General features: G+C 51.1%; 6 protein-coding genes across 6 annotated transcripts; 3 read left to right on the top strand and 3 right to left on the bottom strand.

Moving 5' to 3' along the window:
* Positions 1-4801: 4801 nt before the first annotated feature.
* DSM5745_02485 (amino acid permease) lies at positions 4802-6631 on the top strand (the record flags this gene model as incomplete). The annotated part of the gene is made up of 3 exons (XM_026744501.1): positions 4802-5057; positions 5111-5222; positions 5284-6631. 3 exons carry the CDS (start codon positions 4802-4804, stop codon positions 6629-6631), a joined length of 1716 nt encoding a protein of 571 aa, XP_026607664.1.
* Positions 6632-7253: 622 nt separating this feature from the next.
* DSM5745_02484 (cytochrome b-c1 complex subunit 10) lies at positions 7254-8020 on the bottom strand (the record flags this gene model as incomplete). The annotated part of the gene is made up of 5 exons (XM_026744500.1): positions 7254-7262; positions 7352-7499; positions 7581-7634; positions 7889-7950; positions 8018-8020. The coding sequence occupies 5 exons, from the start codon at positions 8018-8020 to the stop codon at positions 7254-7256; spliced, it is 276 nt and encodes a 91-aa protein (XP_026607663.1).
* Positions 8021-8380: 360 nt separating this feature from the next.
* On the bottom strand, positions 8381-10696 carry DSM5745_02483 (putative disulfide isomerase; the record flags this gene model as incomplete). Its single annotated transcript, XM_026744499.1, has 3 exons — positions 8381-10282; positions 10335-10416; positions 10482-10696. The coding sequence occupies 3 exons, from the start codon at positions 10694-10696 to the stop codon at positions 8381-8383; spliced, it is 2199 nt and encodes a 732-aa protein (XP_026607662.1).
* A 470-nt stretch (positions 10697-11166) lies between these two features.
* Positions 11167-11998, top strand: DSM5745_02482 (complex I NDUFA5 subunit family protein; the record flags this gene model as incomplete). Its single annotated transcript, XM_026744498.1, has 3 exons — positions 11167-11714; positions 11768-11872; positions 11932-11998. The coding sequence occupies 3 exons, from the start codon at positions 11167-11169 to the stop codon at positions 11996-11998; spliced, it is 720 nt and encodes a 239-aa protein (XP_026607661.1).
* A 629-nt stretch (positions 11999-12627) lies between these two features.
* Positions 12628-15534, top strand: DSM5745_02481 (coatomer subunit beta'; the record flags this gene model as incomplete). The annotated part of the gene is made up of 6 exons (XM_026744497.1): positions 12628-12645; positions 12760-12822; positions 12875-12896; positions 12954-12985; positions 13045-14313; positions 14371-15534. The coding sequence occupies 6 exons, from the start codon at positions 12628-12630 to the stop codon at positions 15532-15534; spliced, it is 2568 nt and encodes an 855-aa protein (XP_026607660.1).
* A 548-nt stretch (positions 15535-16082) lies between these two features.
* On the bottom strand, positions 16083-21577 carry DSM5745_02480 (uncharacterized protein; the record flags this gene model as incomplete). Its single annotated transcript, XM_026744496.1, has 2 exons — positions 16083-20560; positions 20614-21577. 2 exons carry the CDS (start codon positions 21575-21577, stop codon positions 16083-16085), a joined length of 5442 nt encoding a protein of 1813 aa, XP_026607659.1.
* Positions 21578-22135: the final 558 nt, after the last annotated feature.

Here is a 22135-nt window from a genome sequence, read left to right as displayed (position 1 = left end):
CAACCTGGAAGTAAAACATTATTCTGTCATCCTAGAACAAGCCCCAACATTCAAGACAGCATTTGAGGTTTTTTTTTTTTTTTGCATATTTTAAGACATCATCAAACGATGCGACCTCCCGGCAAGGCGCGGATCGACTTGTCTCAGGGAGGAAGGTTTCCCCGGAAGACATCGGGTTGTTGTCAGCCACGCGGTCAGACGGAGAAGTCGACATCGCTGTTGGACTTGGAATTCAGTTCCAGGTCAAAGAGCTCTCGCTTTCTGACTCGCACGTCACAAGACCATCATCATAGCATTTCATGGCATCGTGATCCTTCGAATCCTCGTTCGAATTTGGAGTCCTGACCTCTTGCAGCCTGCAGAACCTCGCTCTACTTGCCACTTGTGAGCGCTTCCAAGGAACATCTTCACTCTTGGAGTTAGCCCAACTCTCAAACCCCAACTAGCGAGCCCATCCCTGCACCACGCCCAATGTGGCGGTCCGATCACGGCAAGTCCACTCCACCAGAAGCCGAAGGCCCGCTCATGGAATCTTCCACGGGAGAAGCCCGTCCAGGCGGTGTCCCCTGTCTAACCGAGACGGTGCGCTGCGCTGTGCTCATCGCCGCATCGCGCTTAACGGATCATCCCCTTGAGACAGAAGCAGCAAATACGGGGTCCAGGAAAGCTTCCTTGTTCCCACTCTGCAGCGTGAAGAATTGTCCGGGTGGATCATTATTTGCGCTCTTGAAGCTTGGCCCCAGGTCTTATAGTCGCTCCCTACAAATATGCGCTTTGTCTTCCACGAGATACCTTTCCTGGGATACTAAACGAGCACACAAATCGCCTTGGGATGCTACGTAACCAGACCAGCTTATGCACTCACCAATTACAGACTCACAAATATCTCATACGTGGCATAGGATAAGGGACACAGTGGCTGGTGAGGTCGATATCGGAGGGTTTCCTCAGCTGCTGCCGGCCTCGCCGGACACATCCGCCGCCCTCCTCCCACCTACCTGCTTGGGCATGGCGCGGCTGGTACCTTCGACTACTGCACGGCCTGCCTCAAGCCTGCAGATCGCCTTTGTTCCAGCAAGAATCGGGACGGCCAACCACAGCAAAAAGAGGCATCAAAATGTAGCCTGCCTCGGCACTTTTTCAACTTTTGATCTCCCGGCGACGGTTTTTCCGGGCTAGGACGGAGGAAGACCGAAGCCAAGTCTGGTTGGATCCAATCTCAGGGGAGCTGGAAGCCAATGATACCGCCGCCGTAAACGCCACCCACCTCATCTGCATGCATGTCCGTGTGAGCGACTGAGCGTGGTCTGAGCCAGACTTCGACCTTTGAGTTGGCGGTTTACTTAGGTCCATGATTGGTCTACCAATAATGTGAGGCAAGGATGCAATACTCAACAGTTCAACAAAATACGGCCTGATTGATTTCGCAACATTCGCCCTGTCGTGGGCTCGCTGGGCAAGGCGAGCGGTAACGAAGAGACCGAATCACGGTATACCGTACTCTGTACAGCGTAGTATCGGCAAGTTTCGATATTTGCAGGCCGTGTCGATGAAACCCTCTGCGAGTCACCAGGCTTTCTATTAATAATAGGAGTCTAGATCCTTGGGCTCTATAGGCCTGTCAATGTCATCCTGTAAGCCATCTCATCAACAATGCATGTCACTGGTTGTGCTACACTGCGGTTACTCGGTCGTAACTCGATATCTAACGGTTCATCGGCTATCAAATTGTCCACTACCGTAGTCTAGCGCATAACAGAACGTTTCCGGCTAACAATAATGCCAGCAACCACAGTACAAAGCTGGCCATAGCCTCCAACAATCTGTTGTCATCGCAGTTGCAACTTGCAGCAACTTGCAACCCCTTCTCTTTCACCCCTGATACAGCTGCGCGATTTTTCTACAAGATCAGGACTCCACGGGCGACCGAACAAATTGAGAAGGTCTACCCCTATCCCGAAGCTCCTGCTCAAGACAAGGCAAGGCGTCTGACAATCCTTCGCGGTTTCAGCTGATGAAGTCACGAAGCAACTGCTTATGCTGGTGGCTAAGTTGGAGTAAACTACTGACTCCCGACATTCGGAACTGCGTGGTCAACGCTCGGCGCTCCCACCGCTTGGTGCTTATCCTCGAGGCGAGTAATGATGTAGGATTTCTGATGCCAAATAGGCTGCCATATTCACGGACATGCTGAGGGCAAACCAATACATCTTAGCTCTTTAGGTACCTTGCTGGTCAGGTACCGTAGCGTAAATACTTGCACTCTCAAGGGGTCTTGAAGAAATAATACCACTATTTACTCCGTGATGTAGATAGTGCTGTCGTTTCTAGTCCACTCTCCGGAGCTTCCCCGGAATGGCAAAAGGTCGGTATCCATCCTTCTCAGTAGTTACTCCGCCTCAAGAGCCCCTTTCCCCTCCTCTAATCTCACCGCCACGTTTTGACGTTTGAGGGGCTCGGAGACTACTAAGGAGTCGAAAGCATGACCGGCTACACTGGTTCAACAGCCCTATAGATGGCATTCGCCGGACCAATGTGCATATGACGTCCGTGCCTGCATTATGGGACGCACGTCTAAATCCTGTGCTCGAGGCTGTGCACAACGAGTACTGTATACCCCTCCAGCTCCTTACTCCGATGTCCGATCAACCAACAATACCATTGTTTTGGGGCTATACTTAGACACGGCAGGCTGTGCTGACTAGTCAGTAGTCACCGTTAAGCCCCAACCCCCGTCAGCTTGAAACAGGCTATAGATACCCCGAGAACGAGACAACAGGTGTGGAGCTTCTAGAAGCTGTTCTAGCGCGTCGCATTATCAATTTACGAGCGGAGTACTAGTATAACTGTGAGGCTGGTTGAGGCCAGAGAGATGTTTCGTTCTCGGCTTCTCATTCCAGGCTTAGGAGATGAAGGCAGATCGTTCGCAGGGTGTCGTGCCCCTATAACAGGTTTCACTTGTAGATAGAGGTCCTTCCCAGAGCAGAAATGGTAGAGTGACTCTTCCAGTTATGTACTACTCCGGTGTAGTTGTAGTAGCGGTAGAGGTCACTCCCATGTCAATTTTGGCGCTGGTTCAAGTTTCTGGCGTGCAATGTGTATTCTCCTTCGTGTCCGGGCGCTTATACTTTAACGAAGATGACTGCACATAGTATATCTCTACATTCTTTTGATTTCATTTCTCGGAATGACCGAGAGTTCTGCTGGAGAGTGTGTTGGTGTTGCTGTTAGGGCTAGTCTCACTGACATCTGGATCACTAAGAACAATTGTGTGATGGAGCGAGTATCGGTGCCAGTAAACAGCTTGGCTGCTGTGTTGAGTCCCGGCCATAATGCTATGCTCAGTTAAATGCCTTCGTGAGATCTCTCTCAAATTGGACTACTCGATAATGGGCTGCAGCCACCGCATCGGGCGTCTGGAGTATCAGCTGTGAAACGGCAATCCTCAGAGCATCCTGCAGTGTCAGCTTGCCCCCTCAGCACTTTAGGGCTAGCCAGGCATACCATCAGATTGCGATAGTATGAAGTTTGAGCAGCGCATGCATGTTAATTGTTGGGAGTATCCCTCAGTCGGCATCCTGTGCCCTACCCCGTATCATCATTTCCTATGATTATGAGCTGATCGCCTGGAGCATGATCGTGAATGCACTCCGCGCTGACATAGTTTGTTCTCGAGTTCCATGTTAGCGACTTGTGAGCTAGAACTTTCAGAATGTTCTTTAGTCAAGCGAAGACGAAGGTAATGCCACCGGCAAAATTGCAGAGGATATGGATCCGCGTAGCCAATGGCTAGGATGTCTGAAGCAGTTCATGAGAAAGTCTGACTGAGCGTTTGGATTCAGTATCCGAGCAGCAGTCGCCTTGAGGTGTTGGGCATGGCCGGTTTGAAGCTTGTTGTCCTTTAATTCAGCTTCTTCGGAACAGACGGAGAAACCGGCCGGCAGCGCCTTCGCAACGTTTCTTTTCTCACAGTATTATTGACGCTTGTGGATCAGAAGAAAGTGCGGTCTCCGACAACAGTGCCAGAGAGTTGGCGTCAGGGAAGGCATCGCATTGGATATAGATATATGGCTGGCTCATCAGCCACCAGCAGAGGGTTCAAGAGCCTGAACAGCGGCTCAAGGCTACTCCGTACTCGGTGCCTTTAGGATCGTGCTAAGTCTGATCAATTGACGAGTGGCGAGAGTGGTGAGTGGCAGGAGGAGCTGCAGGAGGGCTTGGCTTTGTACAACGCTGCCTGCAAGGAACTTTCCTTCGCTCAGCTGGAGTCCTCGGATTTATGCCTCCTTCATCACCCGCACCAGAAAATTTGGGAACTCCAGGTTTGAAGTTGAAGAGCTGCGCTGCAAAATGAATCCATGACTGACAGATACTCTTATCTCGTGCTTATCTTCTCCATGCGCCATGTCTGATAAGCATCAAGCTTTCCCCGGCCATTCCCCAAGCCTCCGCCTGAACCTGCCTACTTCGGCATGGTATGAAGTGCCTGCGTTGACGGCGGGGTGCTAGACTGCTAGTCTCTCTATCGCCCAGCCCTTAGAGGCCCTGCATTCGATATCTAGGTTATCATCGAGATGATCACGACCGCTCGTCCTATCGGCGCCTCCGTCATCCTGCAGCAGCAATGAGCGCCCGTGCTGACTGCATATATATGCATCTGGTGTTACCCGAAGCAGGTCCTCGGTCACCTTCGTCATCCCTTGCAAGATCGACTCCGTTCTGAGTGTCGTGGCCCGTGGTCCCTGGAGTTTGCCTGGTCGACTTGACATCAAGCGAATGCGACCGCAACTAAACACCTACCATGTCCGTCTCAGGCAAAGCAACAGCCGCGTCTAATGCACAGGCCTATCATGAATTTGACCATGAGCCTGTTACCTCCGCCCTACCCAATGGTGACGTCCCTGAGTTCGATGACTCGATGGACGCCGACGAGCGGGTTATCACCGCGCTTGGGTACAAACAGGAATTCAAGCGGGAGTTCTCGCTATGGACGACCTTCTGCGTCAGCTTCGCGGTGCTAGGGCTTCTCCCGTCGTTTGCAAGCACAATGACATATGGTACATGCCGCGGTTTCATGGAGATACGCAGCAGGGCTGACTCGTGGTTTCAGGTATGGGATATGCAGGGACAGCTGGAATGGTCTGGGGCTGGATTATAGCCATGATATTTATTCAATGCGTGGCAATGTCTATGGCAGAGCTATGTTCCGCCATGCCCACGAGGTAAGCACCCCAGAGTCCCAGACCACCCTGCGGGACATCTCACCCATGCTGACTCGTGCAGCGGAGGGTTGTACTATGCCGCTGCGGTGCTTGCGCCTCCAGGGTACGGTCCCTTTGCGGCTTGGATTACAGGATGGTCCAACTGGATCGGTCAGATTACTGCAGCTCCATCTGTGGACTACGCTTTGGCCGCAATGATCCTTGCTGCAGGATCCATCCAGAATCCAGAGTACACTCCTACACAATGGCAAACCTATCTCTTGACCACACTCATCATGATAGTGCACAGTGCAATCAGCAGTATGCCAACAAAATGGGTGGCGGTGTTTAACTCCTGGGGCTCGACTTTCAACATGCTTGCACTAGTCGCTGTCATCATCGCCATTCCTGCTGGGACTACGAACTCGCCTAAATTCACGCCATCCAAAGAGGTTTGGGGAAATATCACCAACATGACGGACTATCCTGATGGAGTTGCCGTGCTAATGACGTTTGTCGCGGTTATCTGGACCATGTCCGGCTACGACTCTCCGTTTCATCTGAGTGAGGAGTGTTCCAATGCGAATATTGCCTCCCCAAGGGCCATCGTTATTACCTCCGGAGTAGGGGGCCTCATGGGTTGGTTTCTACAGCTCGTCGTCGCCTACACCGTGCTAGACATTGATGCAGTGCTCAACTCGGACCTTGGGCAGCCTTGGGCGTCCTATCTCTTCCAGGTTATGTCCCGCAAAGGTGCGCTTGCCATCCTTGCACTCACCATTATCTGCGGGTTTTCGATGGGCCAAGGATGCATGGTAGCTGCATCTCGAGTCACATACGCCTACGCTCGCGACGACTGTTTCCCTTTCTCGAGATTCTGGAAGCGCATCAACAACACCACTCAGACCCCGGTTAATGCAGTCGTCCTAAACTCCATCCTCGGGATCCTGATGTGTCTTCTACTATTCGCCGGTGACGTCGCCATAGGTGCTCTGTTCTCCATTGGGGCCATTGCACAGTTCGTCGCCTTTACCATCCCCATTACTATCCGCGTTTTCTTCGTCGGTGACCGTTTCCGCAGAGGGCCATGGCATCTAGGTCCTTTCGGACCCTGGATAGGAGGTCTTGGTGTTGGCTTCGTCTTGCTGATGGTGCCTATCCTCTGCCTTCCCGCTGACACTGGCTCCAATCTTACCCCTGACCTGATGAACTGGACTTGTTTGGTCTGGGGAGGACCGATGCTCGCAGTGACCATTTGGTGGGTGGTCGATGCACACAAATGGTTCAAGGGTCCCAAGGTCAACCTGGAGCATGTTATCCATGGCAATGTGATCAACGGCATAGAAGGAAGCCAGGAGCAGACGGCTGCTGTGGTGCTCGATGCAGATGCGTCGGCGGATGTTTCGCCTCGGTCATCGCCAAAGCTTTAGTCATCTGTCCTCAATACTCTAAAGGTCTGATAAGACTATATATTTTATAGCCTTTGTTTGAGTGTGATATCTTTCGCGAACCAATACACTGATTGACACACTGGACCCTACTTGGTCTCACAAGATTTATTGCTCTGCGCTTATGCCTCCTTGCTTTATCTTAGTGCCTGTGATAACCTAGCATCGCAGTACCTGTTTGATAGTGAAAGACATGACTAGCTAATCCTAAGGGGACATTGCGAATCCAGTCTCTACCAGACATTGTCCGGAGGAACAGTGGCCCAACTCAAAAATATATATCAATGCAGGGGCATGCACTCCCAACACTGATGATATCAAGGTAAGAGTTCTCTGAAACCGCAGACTAAACGACCTCAGCCAACTTCTCTACGAATTTTCAAGATACAGGCGATATTGCAGGCTGAGCGCATTACTTGGCTTAAACCAACAAGACCAGACAAAGTCTATGTGCTAAAAATCTCATTGCTATTCTACACAGTGCAACACCACTCTGCTTCCCATCTATCTATCTATGCTCCGACGTAGCGCACATAGAGAGCAGGAAACCGCAGAAGATCAGATAGTCGGAGAAAGCGGGACGCGAGGAAAACAAACGAGTCGTTTAGAAAGGCTGCACGGTGAATCATCAGGTCAGCAAACCATTCCATTTAGAATCGGAATGATAAACCGCAAGAGAGGAGAGATCACAGGGCGACGTACGTTGTCCTCAGGAGCGATAGTGCGGTCAAGGTAGGTGTCGAAGAAGGGGAGCTTCTGGAGGATATCCTGGCGGACGCGGGGGACCTCGCCGAAGAAGAAGACAGCGAAGACACCGGCGCTGACGCCGAAGGTGGCGGCGATGCCACCGCTGTTTGAACTGCGTTAGCTTGCCCGGAACTCGTACTCGTGTGGGCGTCCTGCTGCGCAGCGGACGGAGTGTGCCACTCACAACTTGGTCGCGTCGTTGAGGGTGAAGCCGCCGACGTGGGGGGAGGGAGTGAACCTAGTGAGAACGGCGGAGTTAGCTGGGGTATTTCAATTGCGTTTGGTGCTGGGCTGGTTCCGGGTGTCGAGGTGCGGTGACGAGCTTGCTGTGCTTTGCTCCGTGTCCAATGGCTGTGCTCTGGGTAGAGCGCACTGCACACGGGGTATCCGATCCAATTCACGGCGGTATACATCACGTCGGACGTAGATAGGTGGGTAGCAGGGACGGAGAGCATGTAGACGGTATGCAGGTATATCATCGGGGGTTCTCACCTTCCGGCAAGAGGAGAAGACCGGGCAGACTGAGCTGCGGCACGGCGGAGAGTCTGGGAGAACTGTTTCCGAGCGGCAACGTTAGCAATTGGCCGTCAATAACAGAGCACTGTGCAGCGGTATACGCACCATTTTGTGTGGTTCTTGTGGTATGGAACTTGCCAGCAATGGACGTCAGACAATCAAGGTTGAGCGGATTCGCGACCCTCGACGAAAACCGGACCGGAGACTGTGCCGCCCGACAGCCAATCAGCGGCGCGGAGATTATAAGCACGTGATCTTCAGGTGTTTGACAAGCTGCCCTATCCATACAACTTTAGATGAAGGAAATCATGCTATGAACAGAAGAATATTCAAATTTTTCGCTTTCATTCAATAAAGGACTAAGCTAAGTTTATTCAAGTATTATCAAGAAAAAAACAAAAGTAGAAGAAAAAAAAACCTAAATATAGGGTACTCAAAGTAGCGTAACTGTACAATCTTTACATTCCATCAGTCCACCTTGCCGGTTGAGCCTCCGTTGAGAAGCCCTTCCTTGCCGTCGAGCTGGAGGAAGCCGCCAGCATTGCCAGCAATGCCGAGGATTCCGCCACGGACTCCGCGCTTGAGCGCTCTCCCCCGGGCAACATATGTCACAGCGGCAATCGAGATTATAAGGAGGATGACGAAAAGAATCGGGTGACCGGTGATGAAAGCGTGAGACACAAAGAAGATAGACTCAAAGGTACCGATTGTAGACTTGGGTGTTATCTTGGGAGGGTTGGCGATGACGAGAGGGATGGTTTCGAGAATGGAGGTTCGGGAAGCCATGATGGAAGCGCCACTGGAAGCGGTATCCCAGTAACGCCGGTTGTCCTGGTCGTTGATAATAACACGCTCACCCTTGCCCACATCGATGCCGTAAGTAGTCCTCAGCCAGCGCTCCCAAAAGTCACCATCAACCCAGGCGAATCTCACTTGCTTCTTGTCGTCCTCACGAATGGAGACGTGCATATTCTTTGCTGCGCGCAAAGCACGCTGGTCATTGCGATCCTCTGCCTCCTCGATTCGAAGCTGTTTAGCGTCTCGGAGCTCTTGCCGTTCCAACTTGAACAGTTGCACTTGCTTATCCATCCACTCGAGAGCAGCGTTCTTAAGCTCGCGCTTCGATTCCACAAACTCATTGGCACGGCTGCGACTCAGGATACCAAGCACGACAAACTTGCCGGCCATAAGCTCGCGGGCATTGGATGCCGTGAGCTCGGGGACAATGGGAAGCCAAACGGTCTGCATCCAGTTGAGAATTTGTCGGATATCCCTCATATCCTTCGGAGCGATGGGATTGTAGTAGTTCGCACGTCCACTTCGCGAGACAAGAAGGCGAGGCCAGGTAGAGATCCCAAACCTTTCGGCAAGTGCAGCGCTGTCTGTTTTAACCAATTTCGCATGTCCGATCAGGGGAAGGGTAAGCCGTTCCAGAGCCTCAAAATCCTCGGAAACGGTTGCATGGTCATAGAAGTACAAAAAGATCACCTCTTCTGTCTCTTCCAAGGCCTTGAAAGACTCGGCATCAACATCCTGGATACCATTCCGGATGGCAACAGCCTTTTTGGCGTAGCTAACCAGATCGCCAAGGCCCCGAAGACCGTCGTATTCCACTTTTTCGGTACCGCGGAAGAAGTACATGGTGGGAAACGCGGTAACGTGGGCATCTTTACAGAGCCTGCGTTCAACTTCACAGTTCACTTCGCCAATATTGAGGGTGTGTTGCATTTCCTTGGACATTTGCGCCCAGTTAGGGGCTAATGCCTGGCAGTGGTGACACCAGGGCGCGTAGAATTTGATGAACCAAGGTTCGTCGGATGGAGTGACAAGTTTCTGAAAGCTCTCCGCGGTGAGAGGAAGGGATATTCCCTGAGGGTTCACCGGCGCCTTTGCCTTCGGTTTCTGCTTCGGGGTAGAGTCTCGTTCGGAGGCCGGGTTTTCGGCAGCTTCCTGAGCAGCCTGCTGAGCAGCCTTCTCATTGTGCTTTTCACCGGCCTTGACACCCGCCTCAGGGTCCTTGTCTTTAGAAGCAGCGGCTTCGGGCTCTGCCTTCGTATCAACTCCCTTATCACCTGGTGCTGGTAGTTTGAGACCTTTTGCAGGACGTGACCCGGGTTGGATAGCTTCCAGCTTCTCCTCAATGTATTCGCTAAAAGCTTCCATGGATTTCTTTCCTTCATATTGTTCGACTTGCTTTCCGTCATGGTAGAATGAAAAAGTCGGGAAGTAACCGACCTCGAGTTTCTTGCACAGATCGCCATACGCCAGACAGTTCATTGCAGCAAAGTGAAAGTTGTAAAAGCCCTCAAACGAGTTCAAAGATCGTGTTTCGGATTGTTTCGTGGAGGCTGCGGAGAGCGGATTCGAGGTCTATTCCCTGTCAGATCAAGACACGCAAATGCACAAATCAAGTGATTCTCACGTAGTAGAACTCGTATAAAGTCTGCCACGTGGGCGCAACCGCTTTACAGTGAGGGCATGCCGGAGAGTACTGCTTGATAAACCTATCGAGATAAGTTAGGTTATAGATTGCACAAGGAGAATCTGCAAGTCGAAAATGGCGACGCACCAATAGCCATCCTTAACTGTTTCCTCAAAGTTATCGGGGGTCAGCTCCTTCATAGGCGGAACCTCGATTCCATTGAAAACGGTGGACGTCGACGAGTCGCTCGGGTCAGTCCTTTTCACGAGCCGTGGGTTCGCGACAATCTGATCAGAGGGAGCGGCAAAAGTCGGGAGTGCGAAGAGCGAAAGTAACGACCAAGTCAAGAAAGATGTGCGCATTTTGGCGAAAATCAAGGCTCAAGGCCTCGGTGTTGTCTAATAATAACGAGAGTTCGAATCAGGGGACGCAGCTCGGATTAAATCAAAGGTGGCACATTGGGGGGACAAAGGCGGGTTGATTGAGAGGGATGCGCCGTACAACCACAACGGCGAGAACTTATAGTGAGTTCAAAGAGCTGATAATGTCAAGAAATATGCGGAGTCACCCGCACGCCTTCAGACAAAAGACTGAAAAGAATGTCTGGGATGAACGAGGAGGGTGAGGCTGATCTCTGGATCTCCTTTGCTGGGATCCAGAAGCCGTGGTCATGGCTGCCTCAGGCTCAGGAACGCTAGTTTCTCCGCCTACCGATGGCACCTCAACCTTGTACCGGTTAACGACGTACTCTATCCCGTGCGCAAGAGAGACCCTCATTCGGCTTCCCTTTCGGGTCAATTCCTTTTCTGTTCCGTATACACCCTAGATCACAATGCGATCTACCCTCCGGCTGCTGGCCAGCGTCAAACCGGCCCGGTACTTGGAGCCTTTCGCTCCGACCGGTTTGACTGGTCTGAACACACACCCAAGCCCTCGTCCCACCTTGATCTACCTCTACACATCTACGCTGGAGAAACTGAAGGCTTTTCCCGAGTCCTCCGCCTACCGCCAGTCTACCGAGGCATTGACCCGCCACCGACTGCGGATCGTCGAGTCTACGAAGCCGGCTGGATATGAAGCTTGGTTGGAACGCGTAAAGAAGGCCGTCGCGACCGAACCCGAGCGATTTGCTTCGCTTCGACTGGCGGATGGATCTTACGCTGGAATTCAACGTTCCGACAACAGCGACAACCCCCGCGGAGAGGAGTGGGACGGAGAAAAGTTGGAACCTACCACGGAGGGCCCTGCTCGTACGCCGGAACAACAGGCCCGTTGGGAGAAGGATATGGAGGAGGGTACATCCTCTGCCGCGGAGTCCGAGTCGGACTTTCACACCCTGCAGATGAAATGGGAGAATGAACCCGCCCTGGACGCTGACCAGTATGTTGACATGCTTTGTCGTAGTTGTGTGCATACTGACGGACTGCCTGTAGGATCGCCGAGATCGAGCAGCAGATTGGAGCTGGCCTCATTGAAGAAGTCATCCAAGTGGCCGAGGGTGAAATGAAACTGGTGGATGAGCTGTACAGGTCCAAGTCGTAAGTTTCCATTACCTCTCTTGGCCGGGGACCCTTCAATTTGATTGACATACTCGCAGCTGGGAGGAACTCGAAGAGAAGCCTAAGCCCGGACAGTGGACTTACTTCGAACGCAAAACGGAATAGAAGGGCTTTGCTACGGAATGATTGTTAGAAACCCAAATTACTTGTACTTATTAGCCGACGTTGTCCTTCGGTTGGACTCGCATGTGACAATTATATCTTGTATGGTCACTTAGATTCCTTATTTTATTCTAAATTTGTGTTGGCTCTTGTCCGGCCCACGGGTTGCTCAGTCTATACTTTCCCATAGGTGCTCGGGTGCCAGGGAGCCCGGGTCGTGCAATTGACTTTGCGCCTTACATATGAGTATTACCGCAGCCAGGGCCATTGGGTCAACATGATAAATCCGAGTCTTCATAGTCATGGCTGCTGTTTGCTATACACATAAGTGCTGGAATTATAGAAGACCAGAACCGTAGGCGGTGAGGGGAGCATCGCTAGTCCACTGCGGATGCGGGATTATTGCCGTCTCCTTGTGGACACATTGCTGGACTCCCGTTCACGTTCTACAAGGCCATTGCTTTTGGCTGCTTTCTTTTGTGCTTATACCTTGCCATTGAACTCTACTTCCACCGGAAGTCCTCTGCAATTCCGGGCTGGGCTGATAAAACGGCTCGTGGCCTGGTTCCCCTCCCTGATTGATCACCTCCGACGCCGCACATAGTCGCGATTCCCCTTTCTCCCCACACAACATGAGGTTGGATATAAAGGTACGGCATATGACTCGGATATCGTGCTTGAATGGACGAAATAATGGACAGCCCATATTCCGCGCATATTGCCTGTAATGGGGAGATCTTGCTGACCAGGGGAACTGAATACAGAGACAACTCTTTGCTCGCTCGGAGCGAGTAAAGGGTATTGACTTCCACCCGACAGAGCCATGGGTAAGTTCTTACTAGATAATTAATGGTTTTGCACTAGCTAATGAGAGTATAGATCCTGACAACATTATACAGCGGTGCGTGGTCGTTGGCAGCATAATAAGTGGTTGTTGTATATACTAATCCGTCTGTAGGTCACGTATACATCTGGTCTTATGAAACTCAGGTGAGTCTGCTACTTCAGGTCAACCCCCTGGTTCAAAAACTGATCAATGAATTCTCTAGTCAATCATTAAAACCTTCGAACTCACCGATGTTCCCGTCCGAGCTGGGCGATTCATCGCTCGCAAGAATTGGATTGTCTGTGGTTCAGACGACTTCCAGCTTCGCATCTACAATTACAATACCTCCGAGAAGATTGCTTCATTTGAGGCGCATCCAGATTACATCCGCTCCATCGCAGTTCACCCAACGCAGCCGTTCGTGCTTACAGCTTCCGATGACATGACCATTAAGTTATGGGACTGGGAGAAGGGATGGAAGTGCGTGCAGGTGTACGAGGGTCACAGTCATTATGTTATGGGACTCTCAATTAACCCTAAGGATACGAACACATTTGCGTCGGCATGTCTGGACCGGACTGTCAAGATTTGGAGTTTAGGCTCCCCGCACGCCAATTTCACACTCGAGGCCCACGAAACGAAAGGCGTCAACCATGTCGACTATTATCCGCAGGCTGACAAGCCCTATCTTCTCACAACTTCCGATGATAAGACTGTGAAGGTTTGGGATTACACCACAAAGGCTCTCATTGCGACTTTGGAAGGACACACGAGTAATGTCTCTTTCGCCTGCTACCACCCCGAATTACCGGTTATCATCTCTGGATCTGAGGATGGAACGATCAAGATATGGCACGCCAACACATACAGACTGGAGCAATCCCTGAGTTACGGCCTCGAAAGAGCCTGGTGTGTTTCATATCAACGGGGCAGGCAAGGTGTTGCACTCGGTTTTGATGATGGTGCTGTGGTAGTGAAGATGGGTAGAGAAGAACCAGCGGTCTCCATGGATGGTTCAGGAAAGATCGTGTGGGCGCGGCATAACGAGGTCGTTTCCACCGTCATCAAGGGTGGTGATGCTAGTGTCAAGGATGGAGCGCCGATTTCCCTTCCAACCAAGGATCTCGGCTCATGTGAAGTGTATCCTCAAACTCTGTCACATTCGCCCAATGGGCGCTTTGTTTCCGTCTGTGGAGATGGCGAATACATTATCTACACCGCCCTTGCTTGGAGAAACAAGGCTTTCGGGCAAGCTCTAGACTTCGCTTGGGGCTCAAAAGACAACAGTAACGACTACGCCATTCGGGAGTCGGGTACTAGTGTCAAAATCTTCAAGAACTTCAAGGAAGTGAGCGGCGGCCTCGATGTTGGCTTCCAGGCCGAAGGTCTCACCGGGGGTGTTCTGCTCGGTGTTCGAGGACAGGGAGGGATTGGCATGTTTGATTGGGAATCTGGAAACTTAGTCCGACGTATCGAGGTTGAGCCGCGGAACGTAAGTGGATTTTGGAGTCGCTCTACACATATCTTTCCAGCTAATTTTTCTGATTAGGTCTATTGGTCGGAGTCTGGGGAGTTGGTCACCCTTGCTTGTGATGACGCATTCTACGTTCTACGATTCTCCCGAGAAAACTATGTCAATGGGCTGAATGCGGGTGAGGCTGATGAGGACGGCGTTGAGTCGGCGTTCGAAGTTGTCACCGATGTCAATGAGTCTGTCAGGACAGGCCAATGGGTTGGGGACTGCTTCATCTATACGAATTCTACAAACCGTCTAAACTACCTTGTCGGCGATCAAACATACACGGTTTCACACTTTGATCAGCCGATGTACGTTCTGGGATACCTGCCCCGTGATGGTCGTGTTTACGTTGCCGACAAGGATGTCAACGCGGTATCATTTGCTTTGTCTCTCAGCATGGTAGAATATCAGACTGTCGTGCTGCGTGGGGACATGGATCTTGCGGCAGAGCTGCTCCAGGATATTCCGCAGGATCAGATGAACAAAGTGGCGCGGTTCCTCGAAGGTCAGGGCTATAAGGAGATGGCTTTGGAAGTTGCAACTGATCAGGAGCATCGTTTCGAGCTCGCCCTTGCTCTCAATAATCTCGACATTGCCCTTGAAATTGCCCGCGAAGCAAATGTCGAGCACAAGTGGAAGATTGTTGGTGATGCTGCCTTGTCAGGATGGAATCTGTCCTTGGCACAAGAATGCTTCATCAACGCCAAAGATGTCGGCTCCCTCCTGCTCTTGCATACTGCTAGCGGCAACAAGGAAGGCCTCCGAGCGCTTGCAACGCAGGCATCGGGTGCCGGCCTTCACAATGTTGCGTTCTCTACATTCTGGTCCCTCGGAGATGTTGATGGGTGTATTGATCTCCTTGTTCAAACCAACCGCCTTGCGGAATCCGTCCTTTTTGCTCAAACTTACAAGCCCTCTCGAGCACCCGAGCTTGTGGTTAAGTGGAAGGAATCCTTGGAACAAAACGGAAAGGCCAAGATCTCTCGGCTCATTGGTGTTCCGCCCGGTGTAACGGATGTGCCAGCGGACGATGATCTGTTCCCGGAGTGGGATGAATATCTCCGTCTCGAGAAGGAGGGTGTTGTTGCTGAGCCAGCCTCGTCAGGTTCCCTGATCGATGTTGATGGAGAGGATTCTGAGCCCGAGCCCGAGCCTGAGACGAACGGTTCCCAGGAGGTAGAGGCGGAGGCATGAACTTGAATACGTTACCCGGGTAAGACTTAATGTGGGCATGATTTTTTTACATGGTTCTGTAGTGCCAGTCGGATTGCAGGCAGCTTCAAGGAGACGAGGTATTTACCACGTGGCATTTTGAATTGTTAATACTCAGCTATAAAATTCGCTTCGGGGAGCGCGTGTTTTCTGTATCGGATATCTGGTTGTTTAGCTTCTTCCCCTTACTCTTATATCCATGTGTCTTAAATTAGAGTCCTTGTGTGCTACTTGAAACGTGCCTGCTTACCCTGCTTACCCGATGCCCGTGGCAACTCTTCTGACATTCTAGCTCTAGGGTCGTCTCCTGCTTGTTTTCCACCTCACTCCTGGTCCACAGCCATGTGGTTGATCACGGACGGTTGATGGCTGTCCTTAATGAACATGAAAGCTTCTGTTGCACAGTCCATCTCATCTTTTATAATTCTCAACGCCGCGCCTCTTCAAAGACGTGGATCAACCACCAGGGCTTTCGATGCGCCCTTATGAGCAATCCATTAAACATTACTTATGACGCACTAGATGTCGGATCAAGTTTGCTTCAAGGAAGCATGTCGTCCAAAGGGATATCGTTGTAACAGATCTAGGACACGCTTACTGTGATATTCATTGGCTGAGGCTGCATGCCAAACTGCGTCTGTGACGAGGATTTCATCTCCTTGACCAAGTAAGAGGGAAAGCGTGTCACCCCTTCCATTTCGGGCAGCCGCGATGAGTACCCTCTCAGTAATTGGGAAGTCGAAGGCATATCGGTCCAGGAGGAGGGATAAGGTCTCGGACGTTCCCCATCTGTTTCCTGCTGCCGCACATACAATATCCTCTGAGATTGCGCCTTCCTTTCGGTCTTGATGCTGGAGAAGAAAGGCCATTGCCTCCTTTTCATCTGCATATGCCGCTGCCTCGAGAGCTCTTTCAAACGTCGGCACTGTCATTTGCCTTTTGCTCAGGAGCAGACCCAAGACGTCTTTAGCATGCAGACAGTTTGTTGCGGCTGCTGAAACAACGTCGTCGGTAATCACCACCTGACTGCCGTGGGTGGAGAGAAGCAAGGAAACAAGTTCCAGGTCGAACAACTGGCAGACCGTGACTACTGCTTCTTGTTGTACCCGTACCAGGATTTGCTCAGAACTGAGCAGCATGGTGAACACATCCTTCCCGTTTGCCGCTGCAGCTACCCTGGCTAAGTCCGGAGTTATTTGAAGTGTGGTGCCTGCGCAGTGTTCTAAAAGCAGCTTGATAATCTCCCTGCCACTCTGATGGTTTGCGAGGGCTGTCTTGACCACTTCGACGTTGAGAAATCTCTGCCGGCAACGACAAAGAAGCAAATGCATCAAATCCCTCCCTTTGCGATGATTCATTGCAGCTGTCTTGAGGACTCTTTCAGATACGAGAAGACCGTTTCCCTCCCAGTCTAAGAGCACTTCCATCACGTCACTGCCCTGATATTCGTTTGCCGCAGCTGCTACAAACATGGCCTCGGATAGCTGGACATGGCCTTGAAAACTATGCAGAAGTAACAACATCACATTCCTGGCATCGACCTCGTTGCTTGCCGCGAGTTGGATGGCTTCTTCGGCTGGCTGGGGATTTCCATACTTGTCGAGCATCATGGCAATTGTTACCGCGTTAGAGTGCGTATAGGCAATGTCGGTATCCGGCGACACAGCCTCAAACATCTTTACAAGGTCATCCTCGGTAAATATACGTGACGAAATACTGATGTGGCTGTGAAGTAGCGCAATCATCTCCAAATCACCCGCAAAGATGTCGAATATTGCAGCAATCGTTTCGTGGTCCAATTGAATATTGTGATCGTACTTGCGGAGAAGCACCCTCATGACCTCTTTGCTGTACAAGAAGTTCTGGGCTGCAGCATAAACCAGTGACTTGGAAAATGCAATCTCCGGAAGCTGGTCAACGACATCAGCATCGAAAAGACGACAAATCATGGCGACCAACTCCGGCTTGATAGGCGTGAGACCAGCTTGGTGGATGATTGCGCTCATCACGTCTTTTCCATATTGCTTATTGAGAGAGATAGCATTTATTAAATCGGCAGTCACCTTCAAACCGTTCTGCTTCCGCAACAAGAGCTCAACAATCTTAGAATCAAATAGTTTGCAGATCATGTTGACCAGACCCAGCGTCATGGACGACCCGCCGAATTGCTCAAGCAATGCCGTCATTATCTCCTTCCTCTCTCCGTTCATGTGGATGCTTGCAACCAGGTCGTATGTGGCATGGATATTTTTCTGGTGGTCAAATAGAACATGCACGACATCGGTGTCGAAAGTTTGGCAGATCAGCGATATCTCCTGTTCTCCTGGTCTCGATAATTGAGGAAGGAGCAGTATTGTCATCATCACAGATTTGGCATTATTCTCCTTCCCTGCTATTGCCCTAATGATCTTCGTCGACAATCGAACAGGATTGAACTTGTCTAGCAATTTCCGAACAACATTTGGACCGAAGCGTGTGCACGTCGCAAGGACAACATCATCCAAGTCTCGAATTTGGCATCGGTCAAGCATAACACTCATCACTTCTTCGCCTTGTTTATTGAAAGATGCCGTCATCACGCTTGCCCCTGTTAGAACCAATTGGGCCCTCTGTCCGTCAAAGAACTGATTGATGACACGAGGGCTTACACGGCCACATATATCGACCATAATGTCCTGGCTTGACATTCCCTGCGCATAGCACATATCAAAGAGGATGCTTAACACTTTGTCAGCTTCGGTACTGTTGCGCAGAGCGGCGAGTATTAAGTCTTTTGTTAGGGGAATTCGTTCTGCGTTCTGGTTTAAGAAGAGCTGGACGACGCTCGGCTCAAGATTTGCGCACATATCTTCGACAATGCCATCACTCAGTCGCATCCCAGGACCTAACCTGTTCAGTAAATCTGTCATGATGGCCGTTCCGCTCTCGCGGTTCTTCACTGCAGCCCTGATCACCTCCTCGGAAATTTGGGGCGCGCTGAGGTGAGGTGCCAGTGTCAACAGCTTTCGGAGTCGGGCGTATATCGTCTCTGGCGCGGCCCAAATTCCCATTTCTCGTGTAACTGGCATGCCCCATGCCTGATCTAGCAACATCGACATTATTGCTCCGCCACGAGAACGATTGCTAGCAGCAGCGATGAATACCGACTCATCTATCTGGACTTTATGATCGAGAAGAAGAGCCACCATCTGTTCTCCACAATCCTCATTCGTTGCCGCTGCTTCAGCTACCTCAGCAGCTATTTCTACATGTTCAGCCTTCCTGTCTAGGAGTAGACTCATCACCTCAATATGCCCGGTTTCCGCGGCTACCTGTAAAGGCGTTCTGTCACGACTGTCGGCAAATCTAGAATCTTCATATCGTGGCTGATACTTGAGTTCTCTTCCGTGTACACGCTCATGTCGCATCTCCTCGAATGCAAAGTCGACCAATGCGTTGATACCGAAGAGGGCTGCGACATGCAAAACAGAAAAACCCTCGGGATCGTTGGGCAAATTCAAAGGATACTCTAGTTCCCTGACCCATATGTCTCTTTCACTTGACTTTGCTCGAAAAAACTTCTCGTGTTGTCGCAGGACGTGGAATTCTGAAGAAGCATAATGGGCGTGAACGCCCCAGTATTTGCCGGCATACAGGAGGAACTCAATGTCGACAAGCGGCTTCCATGGTTCATTCATGGACAAAGCCTCGTAATTCTTCATCCAGATATCTAGACAACGATAAGCGAGTGCCGCATGTGCCTTCGCGTCGTCTACAAGATGCTGATTATCTTCTCCCTTGCGAAGCAAGAAATCCTTTACGGACTTGTGTAGTAGACGAACGACACCACTCTGTACGACCACCATCAAGCGGCACAACTCGATATCCTCGCATGTAAAAATCAGACGGCTCTCTTCATCCTCGTTTGGATAGAGGTTGCAAGCTACCGACAACTCAGCTACACTTAGGGGCTGCTGAGCAATGGCCACGACGCTCATCATCTGCAGGAGCATGTGGTTGTCCTCACCACTATGCGTTAGTGCCGTATCCAAGAGGTTGCGGTAAAGAGAGTCCAATCCTCGGGGCATCTTTCGCAGAGTCTTGACGGCATCTCTGGATCGGACGGATGCCAACTCGGTGCATGCTATTCCAACCCAGAGAAAGGTTCCTTCCGCCTTGTCTTCGAGAGTTTCAGATACCTCTGCCGCGACCTTTTTTGAGTATCCGTTCCTCTCACTCAACTCGGCAACCTTCGACCGGATCAAAAGGTTGAGGTCTGTGGCAACTTGCGGATACTGCGATAAGTTTTGATGATTGAAGTGGCTCAAATAGCGTCCGATCTCCGGATACGGTCGACTGGTGAGAAGAATATGAAGACCGAGATGGTTTTCTGAGGCAGGATTCCTGAATGTTTGGTTTATTTGCGCCAACAGCATTTCCTGGGACTCTGGCTCGCACTCGTCGATGGCGTCAATGATGCAGTATTTATCTCCACTGGCCGCATCTGTCCCTATGCTCATAAGTACCGACCACAACGCATCGAACGAAGTGAAAAGAGCGTCTTTCCTCTCCATATATTTGGAATATAGGAGTTCAATCAGCTCAGGCCTTTCCTTGACGAGCTGATACAACAGACCTCTAAGGATTGAAACAGCCGTGCGTCGGTTCGCCGAACTCGAGTCACAGAAGAAATATGCCAGAGTCTTTGCATTGTCGAAGTAGGGCTTCTTTGGCAATTCCTCGGCCATTGTGACAACAATTGTGGATTTTCCTGTTCCAGGATTACCATATAGCCAGAAGATATTCGATCTGACGTCCGCATGGCCCTTAATGAATCCTAGGCTGCTTCTAGGGACGCCATTATCAAAACCGAGCCATTTTTGCAGCGCGTTGGTGTCAAGAATCCATCTACAGGTGTCCGGCGCACGATCTCCCCTTCGACGCTTCAATGCGTTCTTGTCTTCCTCGGGGTCTGAAAGAAATAGGCTTGCCAAACATGCTTTCTTCTCTGCGGTGATTTCTCCTTTATCTACTCACTTCATTAGCAAGTTTATTTTGATGACGAATCATGATTTGGCTTACTCAAACTCCTGATATGGTTCACAGTCCTGGGCTTTAGCGTCGACAGCAGCACCTTGGAATACGCGGCCGCTGTCAGTGCAGCATATCCCTGCCAATTCTTATTCTTGTGCGAGTCGGAATAGTCACAGATACCACGAACCACCAAACACGGAATCTGGTTCATAAGGCCGGCTGCCTCCATCTCGAAACATATAACACCGAGTTCCTGAGCCAGACGGTCTCTTGTCTCGGAGTCCTTTATCACTTTGTCTCCCGAAGCAATCAAACCGTAGTGGACGTGGGGTTCCATGGAAATGCGAGCGTTGCGCAGCACCGCATGCCTGGGATCGCAGTGCATACACGCACCGTCTGAGCCCACATCAGAACGATGAGGGTACTCTGACTTGAACAAAATATCCTTATCAGGGCCAGGACACCCAAAATCCTCGTTCAGCTGCGGATGCCGGTTCAACACAGTCTGAACCAGAGAATAAATGCGTTCGTCTTCAGAATCAACCATGGTCGCCTGCAACAGAGACATATGTGTCAGGAGCAGCTGCGGCGGATGATTCAAGCTCCCCGTCTGCTGAAACCCACCACCCTGCAACGCCTTCCCAAGATCATACTGTACAACGCCACTGTACACCCCCGTCGGCCTGCTTACCACCACATCGCCCAGGCGGATATCGTTGCTCTCACTCGGTACACCACCGCCAATCCCAACCATCATTCCGAACTTGATCTGCGGGAATGTAGAAACCATCTGAGCTACCACCGTAGCCGCCGAAACAGTCCCGTAGATGCCGGACGGCAGGCAAGCGATCACAACGCCATGGCCTGCGATTGACCCCAGCGCGTATGCGTTATGGTCTGTCTCGGGATATGGCAGCTGTGGGTGTGTCTCATCCAGCATTGTTATCGCGGCTGTCATTTCGAGCGGGAGGGCACACACCCATCCCACTGTGTAATCGTCGTGCGAGCGCATGGTTTCGAGCGCGTGGGAACATTATTCTTCTCAGTTGTTCGTTTGTTGAGTGCCTTGACTCAAGGGATTTATGCTGTAGCCTGTCGATGTCGAAAGCAACATGCTGGTCATTTGATCCACGGGGTCGTGTTCATTTCAGCCCCATCGCCGAGAGCCCGGGCAGTGCACGGCGAGGCTGATGACCAGCGACGTATAGCGTTATCCGGAGCGGTTGCTCTTGATTGGCGCTGGAGCCAAGGCTAAGCTTAGTGGTCGATGGACTGGTTACTCCGTACACTCGAATATGCCTTTGGTGATTTGGATAAATCAATTACCCGGTAGCTAGAGCCGGATATTTCGTGTACTTAGTATCTCGGCCTTCAAAAGGCAAGGGTATCTCTCAGTCATCACGCGCGTCCAGCCTTGAACGACCACGCTTGTGTTCTTTGGAACCGGAACCTACGAGATGCGAAGCTGACTTGAATGATATAAACAACTCATTGTTGGTCTATGAACCGGCCATTTAAGGAAACACCCATACTTTCCGCAAATTGCTTGAGCCCTCCTAGTGCGCTTGAA

The sequence above is a fragment of the Aspergillus mulundensis genome (assembly GCF_003369625.1).
Source record: "Aspergillus mulundensis strain DSM 5745 chromosome Unknown scaffold_1, whole genome shotgun sequence".
NCBI classification, from domain to species: Eukaryota; Fungi; Ascomycota; class Eurotiomycetes; order Eurotiales; family Aspergillaceae; genus Aspergillus; species Aspergillus mulundensis.
This window is presented reverse-complemented; position numbering and strand designations above follow the sequence as displayed.